This window comes from Myxine glutinosa, chromosome 10, assembly GCF_964187855.1.
Source record: "Myxine glutinosa chromosome 10, kmMyxGlut1.1, whole genome shotgun sequence".
Classification (NCBI taxonomy): domain Eukaryota; kingdom Metazoa; phylum Chordata; class Myxini; order Myxiniformes; family Myxinidae; genus Myxine; species Myxine glutinosa.
Genome location: NC_136270.1, coordinates 16,711,359 through 16,724,718, shown reverse-complemented (window position 1 = coordinate 16,724,718; position 13,360 = coordinate 16,711,359). Strand labels below are relative to the sequence as shown.

At 45.2% G+C, this 13,360-nt stretch overlaps 1 protein-coding gene across 2 annotated transcripts in view; it reads left to right on the top strand.

The window, feature by feature from the left end:
- Window positions 1-7,375, top strand: part of TMEM245 (transmembrane protein 245) — an 83,369-nt gene extending 75,994 nt beyond the window's left edge. For both annotated transcript variants that reach the window (XM_068126957.2, XM_068126956.2), the window contains 3 exons: window positions 1,028-1,202; window positions 6,128-6,301; window positions 6,517-7,375. In XM_068126957.2, coding sequence (XP_067983058.2) covers window positions 1,028-1,202; window positions 6,128-6,301; window positions 6,517-6,565 — 398 coding nt within the window. In that variant the 3' untranslated portion in view covers window positions 6,566-7,375. The remainder of the gene's footprint in view (window positions 1-1,027; window positions 1,203-6,127; window positions 6,302-6,516) is intronic.
- Window positions 7,376-13,360: the final 5,985 nt, after the last annotated feature.

Below are 13,360 nucleotides of genomic sequence, written 5' to 3'. Positions count from 1 at the left end.
TGTGTGAGAAGTGTTATGATTTATGGGAGCGAGACATGGGTGATGAACGTAGAGCAGCAACGAAGGCTGGAAAGGGTGGAAATGCGAATGGTTCGGTGGATGTGTGGAGTATCGTTGAGAGAGAGGAAGACAAATGATGAATTGCGAAAGATGATGGGAATAGAGCCTGTGCTTGATGCTGTGAAGAGAAACAGGTTGAGATGGTTTGGTCATGTGTTGAGGAAGGATGAAAGTGACTGGTTGAGGAGAGTGATGGAAATGAATGTAGAAGGAAGTAGAGGACGGGGAAGACCGAGAAAGACTTGGCTAAAGATGGTCGAAGAAGAAATGCGGGCAAGGGGGTTAACAAGGGGAGATGCAGAAAATAGGGCAAAATGGAGAAGATTGTCATGGGGACTGCAAGGCTAACCCCCGCTCTTGCAGGGAAAATGGCCATTAAAATGCCTGTTGTTGTTGTTGTTGTAGTCACTCCTACGTTGTTCCATATCTGTTCCAGAACACTAGTATGGTTCACCAGAGGACCTGGGTTCGATTCCTGGTCTGGGCGTGTAATTTTCCCACATATGTCAATTAAATAAACCTAAATTGATATCTAGCAGGTCAGTGATACTTGCCTATAATCATAAAGTCTCTATTTATTATGTACCTACCTATGAAGCAGGGTTGGTTATTGCTTACACAATGTGCAAGCATCCCCACTAGTATTACATACGACTTACCACTGCCAGATCCCTAGTACAAGAATAATTCTAACTTACTTGAACACACGGTCCTTACTATTCTTACCACAATCTCCCTCCCCCACCCCCTTTCCCTGTAACACAATATTTATCTTGCACTATGCATGAGTACGTAGACTGCCGACCCCTATAATATACACCACTCCCATTTGTACCTTATAAAACGAGGTCTTGATTTCCCACAAATCGATCCACTCTGTACCTTATTAATCATTTTTGTTGATTTCACTCAAATCTTTGAGAGATGATTTGTTCAAAGTGGAGTGATCATCCCTCTTTGCCCCCAGTGATGGCTGCGTGCCTTGGGGCAGTGCCTTTTCTTGGCACATACTGGGCAGTCATACCTGCGGTGCTTGACCTGTGGCTCGCACAAGGGCAGCGTTGGCTCTCTCTGCTGCTGTTCGTATGTCACATTCTGCCTACTTCCTGTGTGGATACAGCCATCTACAGTGACATCTCTGGGTGAGATAAGCTTGTTCGCTTGCTTGCCTTTATTTTTTGTGACGAATCTGCTAAGGTATACATATATATGGATATATAATATATATAATTTGATAATATTGGTGTCTGCTAAGGTAACTTGAGAGTTTCTCTACACTTTAATTGCAACTCTCAACCATTTTTGAACAAGCATGTCACAGATGTACCAACGAAAACCAATATTGTTGCCCCAAGAGGAAAAAGTTTCCAAAGTTTTCATAATTTCACTCGCAATGCTGAAAAAAAGCAAATGTTGCATTTTCTTTTGCACCACTCTTTTAGGAAGACCCTCTACAAGATTATTTATACAGTATTAAAAAAAAATGCAAATAAAGGAACAGGATGAATATTTGACCAGTAACGTGCAGCAGGGTCTACGCGAGATGTAAAATTAGGCTGCAAATCCCAACAGGCATTTGCAAGCTTAGAAAAGTTGAACAATGGATGAAATCAACAGGGCGTTGGTCGAGGTATGCTAACCGCAATTGGAAGCAAATTTCGAGCATTAACGCTTCGTTCCTCTTTTGCTACGACGAAGGGTTAACGCCCAAAACGTCGGCTTCTCCTTGCTTCTAATGGCAGTTAGTGTATCTCAAGTTCCTGTTGATTTTCTCCATTGTCCTGTCTGCCGACGCAGATGGACACCAGTCTTTGCTGACAGAATATTTCTTTGGTCCAAGCAAAGTCGACTCCAGTTGGTACTTGTATGGAAGACCTCAATGAGTCGGGTGTTGACAGCTGTAGCATGGAAGGATAGCTCAGTTGATCATGTGTTTAAAAGAATAGGCCATCGTGCATTGGTACCTGACTAAATTCTCTATTTCAAGATTAATATTGTTTCGTTTGTGGGGGGAAGGCATGAAATATCTCATAGGAAAGTTAAAATCGTGTAGATTCGCATGCTCCGTATGCCGCGAAGAACCCATCTCGATGTACATAAGTAGGCCGTCTGTCCGAGTAAGAGCGTTTGCACGTCGCCATAAGGAGGGTGGTTTTGTGTGAATTAATTATAGAGTCTGTAAGGTTAAATTCCCCTGTACGTGCTTGACACCTGTGATTTTTCCCTCAGTCTTTATTACAATTAAACAGCCAGTAAAACGACTATAACAAATGGACTCATTCGCTCACAGCGCTGCCAGGGCCGACAAACAGCAATTGCCAATCGGCAAGGAAACTCCGATGTCATCTGAACATTCCCGAATGACGACTAGACTCCGCCCTCCAACGACTCATAATGAGGAGGCAGCACCCTGGCCTTCGTGATTGGTGGAGGCGCGATTGCATGATTGAGTGGCGCTCGATGATTGGACAGAGTGTGACGTCATCGTCGAACATTCGAGAGCTGGAGGAAAAAAGATGCGGTCTGGCCATCTTGGTCTCTCTCGTCCTGAGTTTGGTTGTGGGTGGCCGCGTCTCTCTATCTTCCTCTCGTTTTGTCTTGGTCGCGCTGGCAAATGGCTGTGGTTGTGCTGCATCCTTTCATGAAGACTTGGGTAGTAATGGAGGAAGAAGAAGCCGTCCGGTCGATCTTTGTCTTGGTGCCTTGGTGGAAGGTGGGCGTGGGTCGTGCTGGTGTGGTTTTGGTCGCGTGTGTGCCTGTGAGGAGAAGGAATACGGCGGTGGTTTGCAGAGCTCTTGGCGCGTCGATTGGAGGGAGACAAAAAGCGAAAGGGGACCGGCCACACAAAATCGCCTCACATCTGTGGTGACTCGTAGAAGAGCTTCGTGCCATCTGGCGATTTTCCAGCGCGCAGCTGTGGGCCACCTTGTGCTGCCGGCTTCATTCGACGCCCTCGCTTGAACAGCAATGCTAAGTGCCGGCACTATAAACACCATTTTATTTTCATTAGCTTTTCCCTTGTCTGTATTTTGCGTCAGAGTGGAGGGTCCCTCATTTAGGAGTTCTAGTTCACCTCACCTTTCGTTGTCTTTTACATTACTGTAAATAAATTTATATTTGTTTAATTTTACTTTCTGTCCTGGCTCGTTTCTTTGTTTTGTGGGTTCGGAATAACCCCGTGTGTTTCCGATCAGATAAGGCCTCGGACCTTCCTGCGCGCGCGAGAACATAATCCCGCCAAGTTCGAAGTACGCCTCGGAGTTAAAGCTCGTTTCGGTTATTCGTCTGAGGCCGGTCTTCATCGGCTACGGACAGGACAATATGATAGTTACGAGCCTGGGGGAAGGGTTGGAGGGAATCGCGTTGCATGATTACAAAAAAATTGATCAAGGTGAAGAAACGAATCACCATGGAGTATGAACTCAGATAAATATCATGTCATATCAAGGGAGGTTGAGAAGAGAGATGTGGGTAGCCTGGTTTGAGGAGACCAAAGCCAGCTTCCCAGAGTTTGGGTTGTAGGTGGAGGTGGGCCGAGGTTTGGCCGAGTCTGCTATTGAGAGCAGCCTCCTTGATGAGAACTTTCCCTCTTTCTGGAAGTAGACGTGTGCCAGAATATGTAGACGTGTGCTTGTGGGTCTGGCACATTTAAATACATCGCTCGAAATGAATTCTGAGAAAACTTAGCTCACCCTCTCCCCTTTAACCTCTGCCTGCCTAACATTGTACAAAGTCATTTATCAAAGCTGGCCTCCAAAGCCAGCCATGGACTGGGCACCCTACATCATGCTTAGTTCTTCCTTGGTAAACCTGAACTTCTCGCATGAACAAGAACCTTGTCCGTAGATCATTGGACTGCTCATCTCCTGTTTAAGTTGGTACCTCCATTTCACATCTATCTCCTGTATGTTGTGAAATCCAAAGCTATTGACATCATTGGCATAATCCCACAAAGAAGCAGAATTGCAAGGCCTCCTGCTCCCTCATCAGACATGCTGGTGCCTCTGTTTATCACCTATCCTCCTAGCCTGGTGTTAGCTTAATGGTTGAGGTGGCTGGTTTAAGATATTAGGGTCTTGTGTTAGAGCCCCTGTCGTGCCATTAAATAACACCAGGTGGGTTGACTCAGCCCGTCATCCTTCCGAAGTCGGCAAAATGAGTACCAGCTTACTGGAAACGGGGCACTGCATCAGCAGCACAGCCGTGCTCCCAGCAGTAATGCCACGAGCAGCCACAGGCTGCATACATAACAATAAAAAACCTATCCTCCACTCTTATTTCCTCTACTCTTTCATCCCACTGCCATTCTTTCCAGGATGCATGTTCTTCCAGAAATCCCTCCTTGTGAAACTCCCAGAAACCAGCGCCACTGCTCATCTCCACACTCTTATTCTCCTCTTCTGTCTGTGACCTCGTTCTTCAATGAGCTTAGATTTTGTGCATGCAATATAACTGCAACTTTTATGTTGTGGTCAAGTCCTTGAAAGAAAAGAAAAGAAACTCCTAAAGACCATCTCCTCTACATAAACGTGGAAAAAAGAAGAACAAATAAGTTGAAGTGTGCAGTCCGCTTGGATTTTGGAAGTTTAAGCAATAGAGATTACTGGAAGAACACATGCATCCTGGAGAAGCTGGGAGAGTCATAGGGCTGATAGAGAAGAGAGAGCAAGACCAGAGGAGAGTCGATCAAAAACAGAGACAACTGACATGTTTACGATGAGAGCAACAGACCTTGTGTTTCTGCCTCATCATGAGAGATTCCAATAATTTTGAGATCTTTAGATTCAACATAATCTAGGAGAGACAGATGTGGTGCCGGAGCACCATCCCGTAGGGGAGAGCAGGGCTCCATTTAGCTATGGATAATGCCCTGTAATTACCTCTGCCACTGAATGTGGATGGAGGTTATGTTTTCAACCCTGTCTGTTTGTTTGTTTGTGAACAAGATATCTCAAAAAGTTGTGGACGATTCGGATGAAATTTGGCAGAGAGGTAGTGTATGTGACACGGCCAAAATGATTAGATTTTGGTGAAGATCCGGATCCGGTGTGAAGAATTTTCTAAGTGATTCTTCACCATTAATTCTCGGGCCAAAAACGATACATATCACGATATCTCAAAAGGTTATTGACGGATTTGGACGAAACTTGTTGGAAAGGTTGTGTGTGTGACAAGGACTAATCAATTCGATTTTGGTGAAGATCTGAATACGGATTCGGCTACGAGACATTTAATTTTTAAGTGATTCTTCACCATTGAGAGATCGGGCGAAAAGCGATGTATAACATATTTTAAAAAAGGTTGTGGACGAGTTATGACAAAACTAGGTGAATGAGTTGGTTATGTGACAAGAACAATCTGATTAGATTTTGGTTCAGGTTCTGAATCCGGATCCGGCCTATCAGTGGGATACAAAATATAGACTGTTCAGCCTGGCGGAGGTGTGTGCTCTACCAAGTGCTGTTCTAGTTTTTCAAGTGATGGCTTAAAATGCCGGAGGATGCTAAGTCTGTGGTTAGTTTTGGAGGCGTGCTTGACTGTGGTCGTTCTAGAAGTCATTGCTTGCAGAAGTTAGAGCAAACCTTTTACAGTAGCTGACAATGGAAATATATTAGTTTTTATTTTATTTTATCTGGATTGGTTTCCTCCTTTATTCTGTGCACATGTCAGATAAAGTTGCTGTTCAATTTGGTTGCCACTGCCCGAGTTAATCCCGCTCAGCCATTCTTGCGATCGGAATTGTCGAGAGTGAGACTTTTGGGTTCAACAGGGCTGTCACACCCTTACGTGAGGTCGTCAATTGGAATTGGACCCACGGGCTGTACTCTACCCCCCCTGGTTTGGGAAAATATGTGATGTAATTGTAAAGAGATATTTGGAAAAAGTTGTTGAGTATCAGACAGAGTAAAATCAGATTAGTTACCATGATATTTTTAAAATTCATACGTAGCTGCACAACCCTCGAACAGTCGGAACATAGATATTGGCTGTACTACTATAGTGAATCTACCTTCCGTGGTTAATATTTTCAAATGGTATTCAACAACAACTTGCTGTGCGAGAGCAGGGGTGGCCATCCCTACCTGACGGGTTTGGCAGTTGCCGGCGGAGTGTACTACCATGGCCTTGAAGGTGCCATCATTGGCCCGATCCTATTGTGCAGCCTGGTCGTGGCCATGAATGTCTATAGCGCCATGCTCTCGAGCTCCAGCACGCCGCAGTCCACACCGTTGGCACGCAGGTAGGTGTTCCGTGTTTCGCGTCGCATTAATCGCGGGATTGGTTTTGGAGACCAAATTAATCATGGCCCGTGCAGATAAGATAAAACGTTCATTCATGAAATCATGGGATTGGATGGACATGCTGCTTGAAATACAAATGTAGATAATGAATGAGGAAGTCAGAGTTGGATTGAGGAAATCATGTTGTGGTATCTCCTGATATTTCCCTCCCCAGTCCCATGCTTGTCAGATCACAGAGCGAATGCATCGCCGAGAAGCAATGACGTGAAGAATTTCCATTTATTTAATTTATGTCACCTCCTCTACTCTGCTCAAACCAAAGCTGAGAAATCTCGTCTACCCATCGTCGCCAAGATGCTCTATTCCTTATCCAGCACCGCACCAAATATCAACTGATGGGATATTGCTTTCTGCCACGATAGGCAGAATGCCTCAGCCATATTTGTTGTTTGCACAAACTCGACACTAGGATCATTTGCACATTTTTAACACGAATGAAGACTAAATTTTTTTGTTTCTTTGTCATCGTTTGTTCTAAACGCCCTGACCTTTGAGGACATTGCTTTTGCAATAATTCACCAATCAGGTTCATCAGTTAACTGTTGATGTGACCTTTTATTTATTTATTGTGTGCCTGGCATTCCCATTGCTCGTATGCAAATTCCCTGTTAGTAGTACAAGGTCTGGTTCGGTTCAAGGCTGTCTTCTTTTCCTGATATTTTCTCGATTGCAACTGCTGCAAAGGTACATATTTGTGTTCTACCGAGATGAAATTAGCAGTGACTCCGAGATAGCGGTTACCATGGTTGCTGTTGATATGACCTGAGTGCCTCATACGTCCTCTTGAGGAAACACATGTGGGTGATGGTTTATATTGCTCGAGCTATGCCTTGTTGGAAATGGATGCAAAGTGAAGAATTTACGAGGTATTTCATTATCCTAATTTAAATACTCCCTGTTGCGTCAGCTGACCATTCCTACAGACACGTTCTCAAATAAAATGTTTCACTGCATGCAATCAATGAGTCCACTATGCTGCTGTCCTCCATTAAAGGCGTTGGTGGGGAAATGTAGTTTTTGGCCTTTCCTTTGAGTGGTGTATGTTCAACGACACTTAATCAGAAAAACATACTGTACTATATATTTATAAGCAATAGTACCCGTCCGCAATGACGGGGCAAGTTTAAGTTAATCGATCAATTTGAATGATTTCATGGACTTAAAAAAAAAAAGGTTGATTGGATTTGTCAAAAAAGAGGGCAAAATATCCTGCTTCCTAAATAAAATTTGACATAAACATGATTCATGCCTGTTCTCCCGTCATTTCAAAAGTAAATGTTAAGCATTTCAATCGCAGCACGGGAAGCAGCCACCGTAAATGAGAGACACAAACACACAGACATCACGGTTCCCAAATCAAAGGGAGGCGCAAAGCGCCCCTCCTTTATATAAGGGATCGTTCCTCTGTATGCAGCTTTAACATGGGGACTGAAAATACATTTCTCGGTTTCTACTGGACGAAATCGGCTGCAAATTTCAGGAAACTTCTCCCCCATATTTTTACTTTACTTTCACATTCTGTATAAGATCCCCTTCATCATATAATAAATCCACACAAGAGATTGCATTGACCCAATTTTTTTTAAAAAAAATTGTATACGTAGTCTAGGCTCTTATGAGAGCTAACACACACAACATATAAAGGGAGCAGGAGACAAGAGGGAGAGAGAGAGTAAAGCACAACAACAGTATAGAACAGGGACATCGGGAGATCTGTGGAAGGGAGAGGGCTGGGGCAGGATACACAGGATAAACAATATGGACACTACTAGGACTTTCAGGAAATAAAACGGAATTTGAAAAAGGTGGATTAACAGGGGTAGAAAAGATCAAGGTTTTGGATGGGTGAAGATAAGACATGGTGGTGAACAGCTGTTTTAAAGATCTGGGGGGAGGAGTGGGATTGAAGTGTGGGAGTGTGTTCACACTCTGGCCGATCTCCCCCCTGTTTCTCCCGCCAGAGGAATGACAGAGTGAAGGTGAGCAGAGTCTTGATTTTGGCAGTTTCACCACAAGAGGTTTGCTGGCAGATCTTGTGCATCCTGCAGGAATATTTGGGGGACAGAGCACAAACAGGGGGGAGCTAGGCCGCAGAGGAGTCGGTAGAAGACAGAAAGACCACAAACCTGCCTGCGGTGAGAGTGAAAGGCCCTCAGAATCGGCTTCCTCACGGGAGATACCAATGATTCTAAAAGCTTTGGTTTCTACAGCGTGAAGCTGAGCTAGGTCTGAGGCAGAAGCACCAGCCCATAGGGTAGAGCAGTATTCCATTGGGCTGCGGATGAAAGCTTTGTAAGTGGTGAGGAGCTCAGATGTGCCAAGGAAGGACTTCGCACGACGGAGGATGCCCAGTCGGCGACTGGCTTTGGAGGCCAGCTTGGACATGTGGTTTTCCCAGGAAAGATCATGGCGGATAGTGAGACCCAAAAGCTTGAGTGAGAACTTCTTGGAGAGGATTGTTGAGAAAGTAGATGGGAGGGTTGTCCATTCGGTCTTTTTGGAGAGACATAGTGAGAGTGTGAGATTTGTCAGGATTCAAAGATATGTTCCACTTGTTTGACCAGTTTGTGATTTTATCCAGGTATGCAGAGAGTGAAAAGGCTGCTGCCTGCTGATCTGAGGGATGAGAGATGGAGCGGCAGAGAGTGGATTCGTCAGAAATATACAGTGCATTCAGAAAGTATTCAGACCCCTTCGCTTTTTTCACATTTTGTTATGTTGCAGCCTTTTGCTGAAATCGTTTAAGTTCATTTTTCCCCTCATCAATCTACACTCAATACCCCATAATGACAAAAAGAAAATAGGATTTTAGAAAGTTTTGCAAATTTATTAAAAAGAAAAAACTGAAATATCACATTTACATAAGTGTTCATACCCTTTGCTATGACACTTGAAATTTAGCTCAGGTGCCTCCCATTTCTCTTGATCATCTTTGAGATGTTTCTACACCTTCATTGGAGTCCACCTGTGGTAAATTCAATTGATTGGACATGATTTGGAAAGGCACACACCTGTCTAAATAAGGTCTCACAACTGACAATGCGTATTAGAGCAAAAACCAAGCCATTAGGTCGAAGGAACTGCCTGCAGAGCTCAGAGAGAGGATTGTGTCGCGGCACAGATGTGGGGAAGCCTACAAAAAAATTCTGCTGCATTGAAGGTTCCCAAGAGCACAGTGGCCTCCATAATTCTTAAATGGAAGAAGTTTGGAACAACCAGGACTCTTCCTAGAGCTGGCCGCCCGGCCAAACTGAGCAATCAGGGGAGAAGGGCCTTGGTAAGAGAGGTGACCAAGAACCTGATGGTCACTCTGGCTGAGCTCCAGAGATCCTGTGTGAAGATGGGAGAAACTTCCAGAAGGACAACCACTCTGGCTGAGCTCCAGAGATCTTGTGTGATGGCAGAAACTTCCAGAAGGACAACTATCACTGCAACACTCCACCGATCTGGGCTTTACGGCAGAGTGGCCAGACGGAAGCCAAACGGTTCAATCTTGGTTTCATCAGACCACAGAATCTTGTTTCTCACAGTCTGAGAGTCCTTTAGGTGCTTTTTGCAAACTCCAAGCCCCCTAAGTGGGCTTTCATGTGTCTTTCACTGAGGAGAGGCTTCCGTATGGCCACTCTGCCATTACATAGAGCCCACATCGAGCCCAGATCCGTGGAGTGTTGCAGTGATAGTTGTCCTTCTGGAAGTTTCTGCCATCTCCACACAAGATCTCTGGAGCTCAGCCAGAGTGACCATCGGGTTCTTGGTCACCTCTCTTACCAAGGCCCTTCTCCCCTGATTGCTCAGTTTGGCCGGGCGGCCAGCTCTAGGAAGAGTCCTGGTTGTTCCAAACTTCTTCCATTTAAGAATTATGGAGGCCACTGTGCTCTTGGGAACCTTCAATGCAGCAGAGAATTTTTTTGGAGGCTTCCCCAGATCTGTGCTTCGACACAATCCTGTCTCTGAGCTCTGCAGGCAGTTCCTTCGACCTCATGGCTTGGTTTTTGCTCTGATATGCATTGTCAGCTGTGAGACCTTATATAGACAAGTATGTGCCATTCCAAATCATGTCCAATCAATTGAATTTACCACAGGTGGACTCAAATCAAGGTGTAGAAACATCTCAAAGATGATCAAGAGAAATGGGAGGCACCTGAGCTAAATTTCAAGCGTCATAGCAAAGGGTCTGAATACTTGTGTAAATGTGATATTTCAGTTTTTTATTTTTAATAAATTTGCAAAACTTTCTAAAATCCTGTTTTCTCTTCGTCATTATGGGGTATTGAGTGTAGATTGATGAGGGGAAAAATGAATTTAAACGATTTCAGCATAAGGCTGCAACATAACAAAATGTGAAAAAAGTGAAGGGGTCTGAATACTTTCTGAATACAATGTAACTCGAGGATTTTCCAGTCGGAGAGATTGTTGATGAAGATAAGAAAAGCACAGGGCCCAGAACACTGCCTTGAGGAACTCCAGTCTGGATAGGAAGGGAAGATGAGAGAAATCCATTTAGAGCCACACGTTGATTATGACTACGTTGATAGGAGAGGAAGTCTGCGAGCCATGAGTGAAGACTTCCGAAGAGGAGAGTTTGATGAGCAGGGTGGGGTGCTCGACCGTTATCGAAGGCATGTGGTGTCAAGGGAGACCACTCTGATTTCCTGTTTGGTGTTGAGGACCTCAATCCGTTGTTGAGACAGCAGAAGCAGCATGTCCAGAGTAGTGACCTGGTCTGGATCCAAATTGATTCGAGATCAAGCCATTGGAGAAGAGGAAAGATTTGATATCAGAAGCAATGATTGATTCCATGACCTTGCTGATTGGGAGCAGGCTCGTTGGTCTATAGTTGTAAGGATCTATTAAGCTCGGTGTTGGCTTAGCAGTTAGGGTGGGATCCTAGGATCTTGAGTTTGAATTCCTGGTTGATTGTTGCATTAATGCCAGGGGGGTTAACTCAGCCAGTCATCTTTCTGAGGCTAGCAAATTGAGTACCAGTTCATTGGTTATTGGGGTACTGCATCAGCGGCACAAACACGCTTCCAGAGAGGTGATGCAACCAGCATCCACGGGCTGCACTGCATACGAAAAACAAAAAGGATTTGTTTTTGCACCTTTTTTGTGTAAAGCGGTAATGTTGGCTGATTTCCGAGCTGATAGCAGATGACTGAGCAAAAGAGAGGGTGAAGAGAACAGAGGGTGTGAAAGAGCGGCAGAGCAGGATTTTAGGACCCGTGGGCTGATGCTGTCTGGTCCAGTTGCAGAATAAGAGTTAAGGTTTGACAGAAACTTCTCCACCTTGTCAGGCGAGAAGTACACAAACAAAGTGCAGGAGCAGCTGGGTTCGACTGGGCAAGGTGTGTACAGAGAGAGATGGGTTTGGGACACAAGATTTTGAGGCATTCAGCTTGTTCACGTGCAGAGTCAGCTGTGTAGCCGTTTGAGGTAAGGGAGGGGATCGAGGGGGAACAAACACCAGAAACAGATTTGACCAGACGTCACTAGGATTTGAAGGAGGGAGACAGGTTTGAGAGTTCAGTCTTGAGAGTGGAGAGATAGTGTTTCCTGGCTCTCCTGAGGGTGGACACACACTTGTTCCGAGCTTGGTGGAAGGAACTGAGATTGCCTTCAGTTGGATTTGCCTTCCAAGAGGCAAAGGCAAGTTGTTTCAGGGCAACTGTCACCACAATATTCCGTGTACCATGGACGGGAGGAAGGGTATGACAGCTGAAGATGAGATGGGATAAAGCTGTGCATGAGAGAGAGAGCAATTTGCTTTGGAAGAATTCCCAGGAAGAGTTGATGCCAGAGACAGTAGAGGTGGGAGTCAGAGACGTACAAAATGGTTTGGTGTCTAGGTGGGTTTGGTTGCATTATACATCGAGTTATTGCAATTCATTGGTGTTGTGCAATAATTAATTTATTTCAGAAAAAATAATTAAGACACGTTCCATCAGATACTCAAACGTGGCAGAAACATTGCACAATCCATAAGGCATGATGACAAAATGCTGAAGGCCCTTTCCCATGGAGAACAATGTTTTCTCTCTCCTTGCTTCATCCCTTTCCACCTGCCAATAATCACTTCAGTCCAATGATGCGAATCATTTTGAGCCTGAAGCGGCGTCGAGTGTCTTCATTCCCTGGCAGAGGAAGACGAGTCCTTGAGTGTCCCATGATTGAGTTGGTGATAATCCACACAGAACCGAATGGTTCCATCCTTCTTTTTCACCAGCACAATGGGTGACACCCAAAGACTCACCAAGAGCTCAATAATTCCGGCTTTTCAAAATTTTCTCCCCCTGTTCCTCATCCTCCTCCCTCTTAGCAAGAGGGAGTCGCCGTGTTGGTTGGTGAACAGGCTGGGCCTCGACGGTATTAATTTGGTACCTGATAAGGCCCCTGCGTCCAACATCCTCGGGTGAGAAAACATCCAAGTTCTTACCAACCAAATTGTGCCATGTTAGGCCCTCTTCAGAACGTGTCATCATGTCCATCACTCCCTTGGGTCAATCATTTTCCCCAAAAAAGTTTCTCCTTGTCTGGCTGTACTGGCAACCCTGTGGATCCACCTCCTCTAGTAACTTTCTCTACTAGATTTTGCCACTCTCAATCCACCCCTGATATTGTGTGGCTCATCAGATAGTATGAGCAACCGCACTGCCACCGTGGGTTTACCGGTGTCGAAGAGGGTGCGACCCACCATCAGTCCCCCAGCCTCCTGCGGGGCCCACAACTCTACGAGCACGAGCTGGCCCCATGGCTGGTACTTGCTGCTGCCCACCCAGCCATCACCACGCCCTGGGACCTGAGGGGTACGGTCAGTGTGCTGCACCTCCAGCCACCCCAACTACACCCCCATTTCATCCCCCAGTACAACCAATGGCAACCTCTCCGTCCCCAACCACATGACCCCGACCCACAAACATAACAATATACCCCAGGAATGAGATGGTAGGGTGTGCTTGGAGATAGTTGTCAAAGCGTCTCACCAAACATTCTCTGCAAAA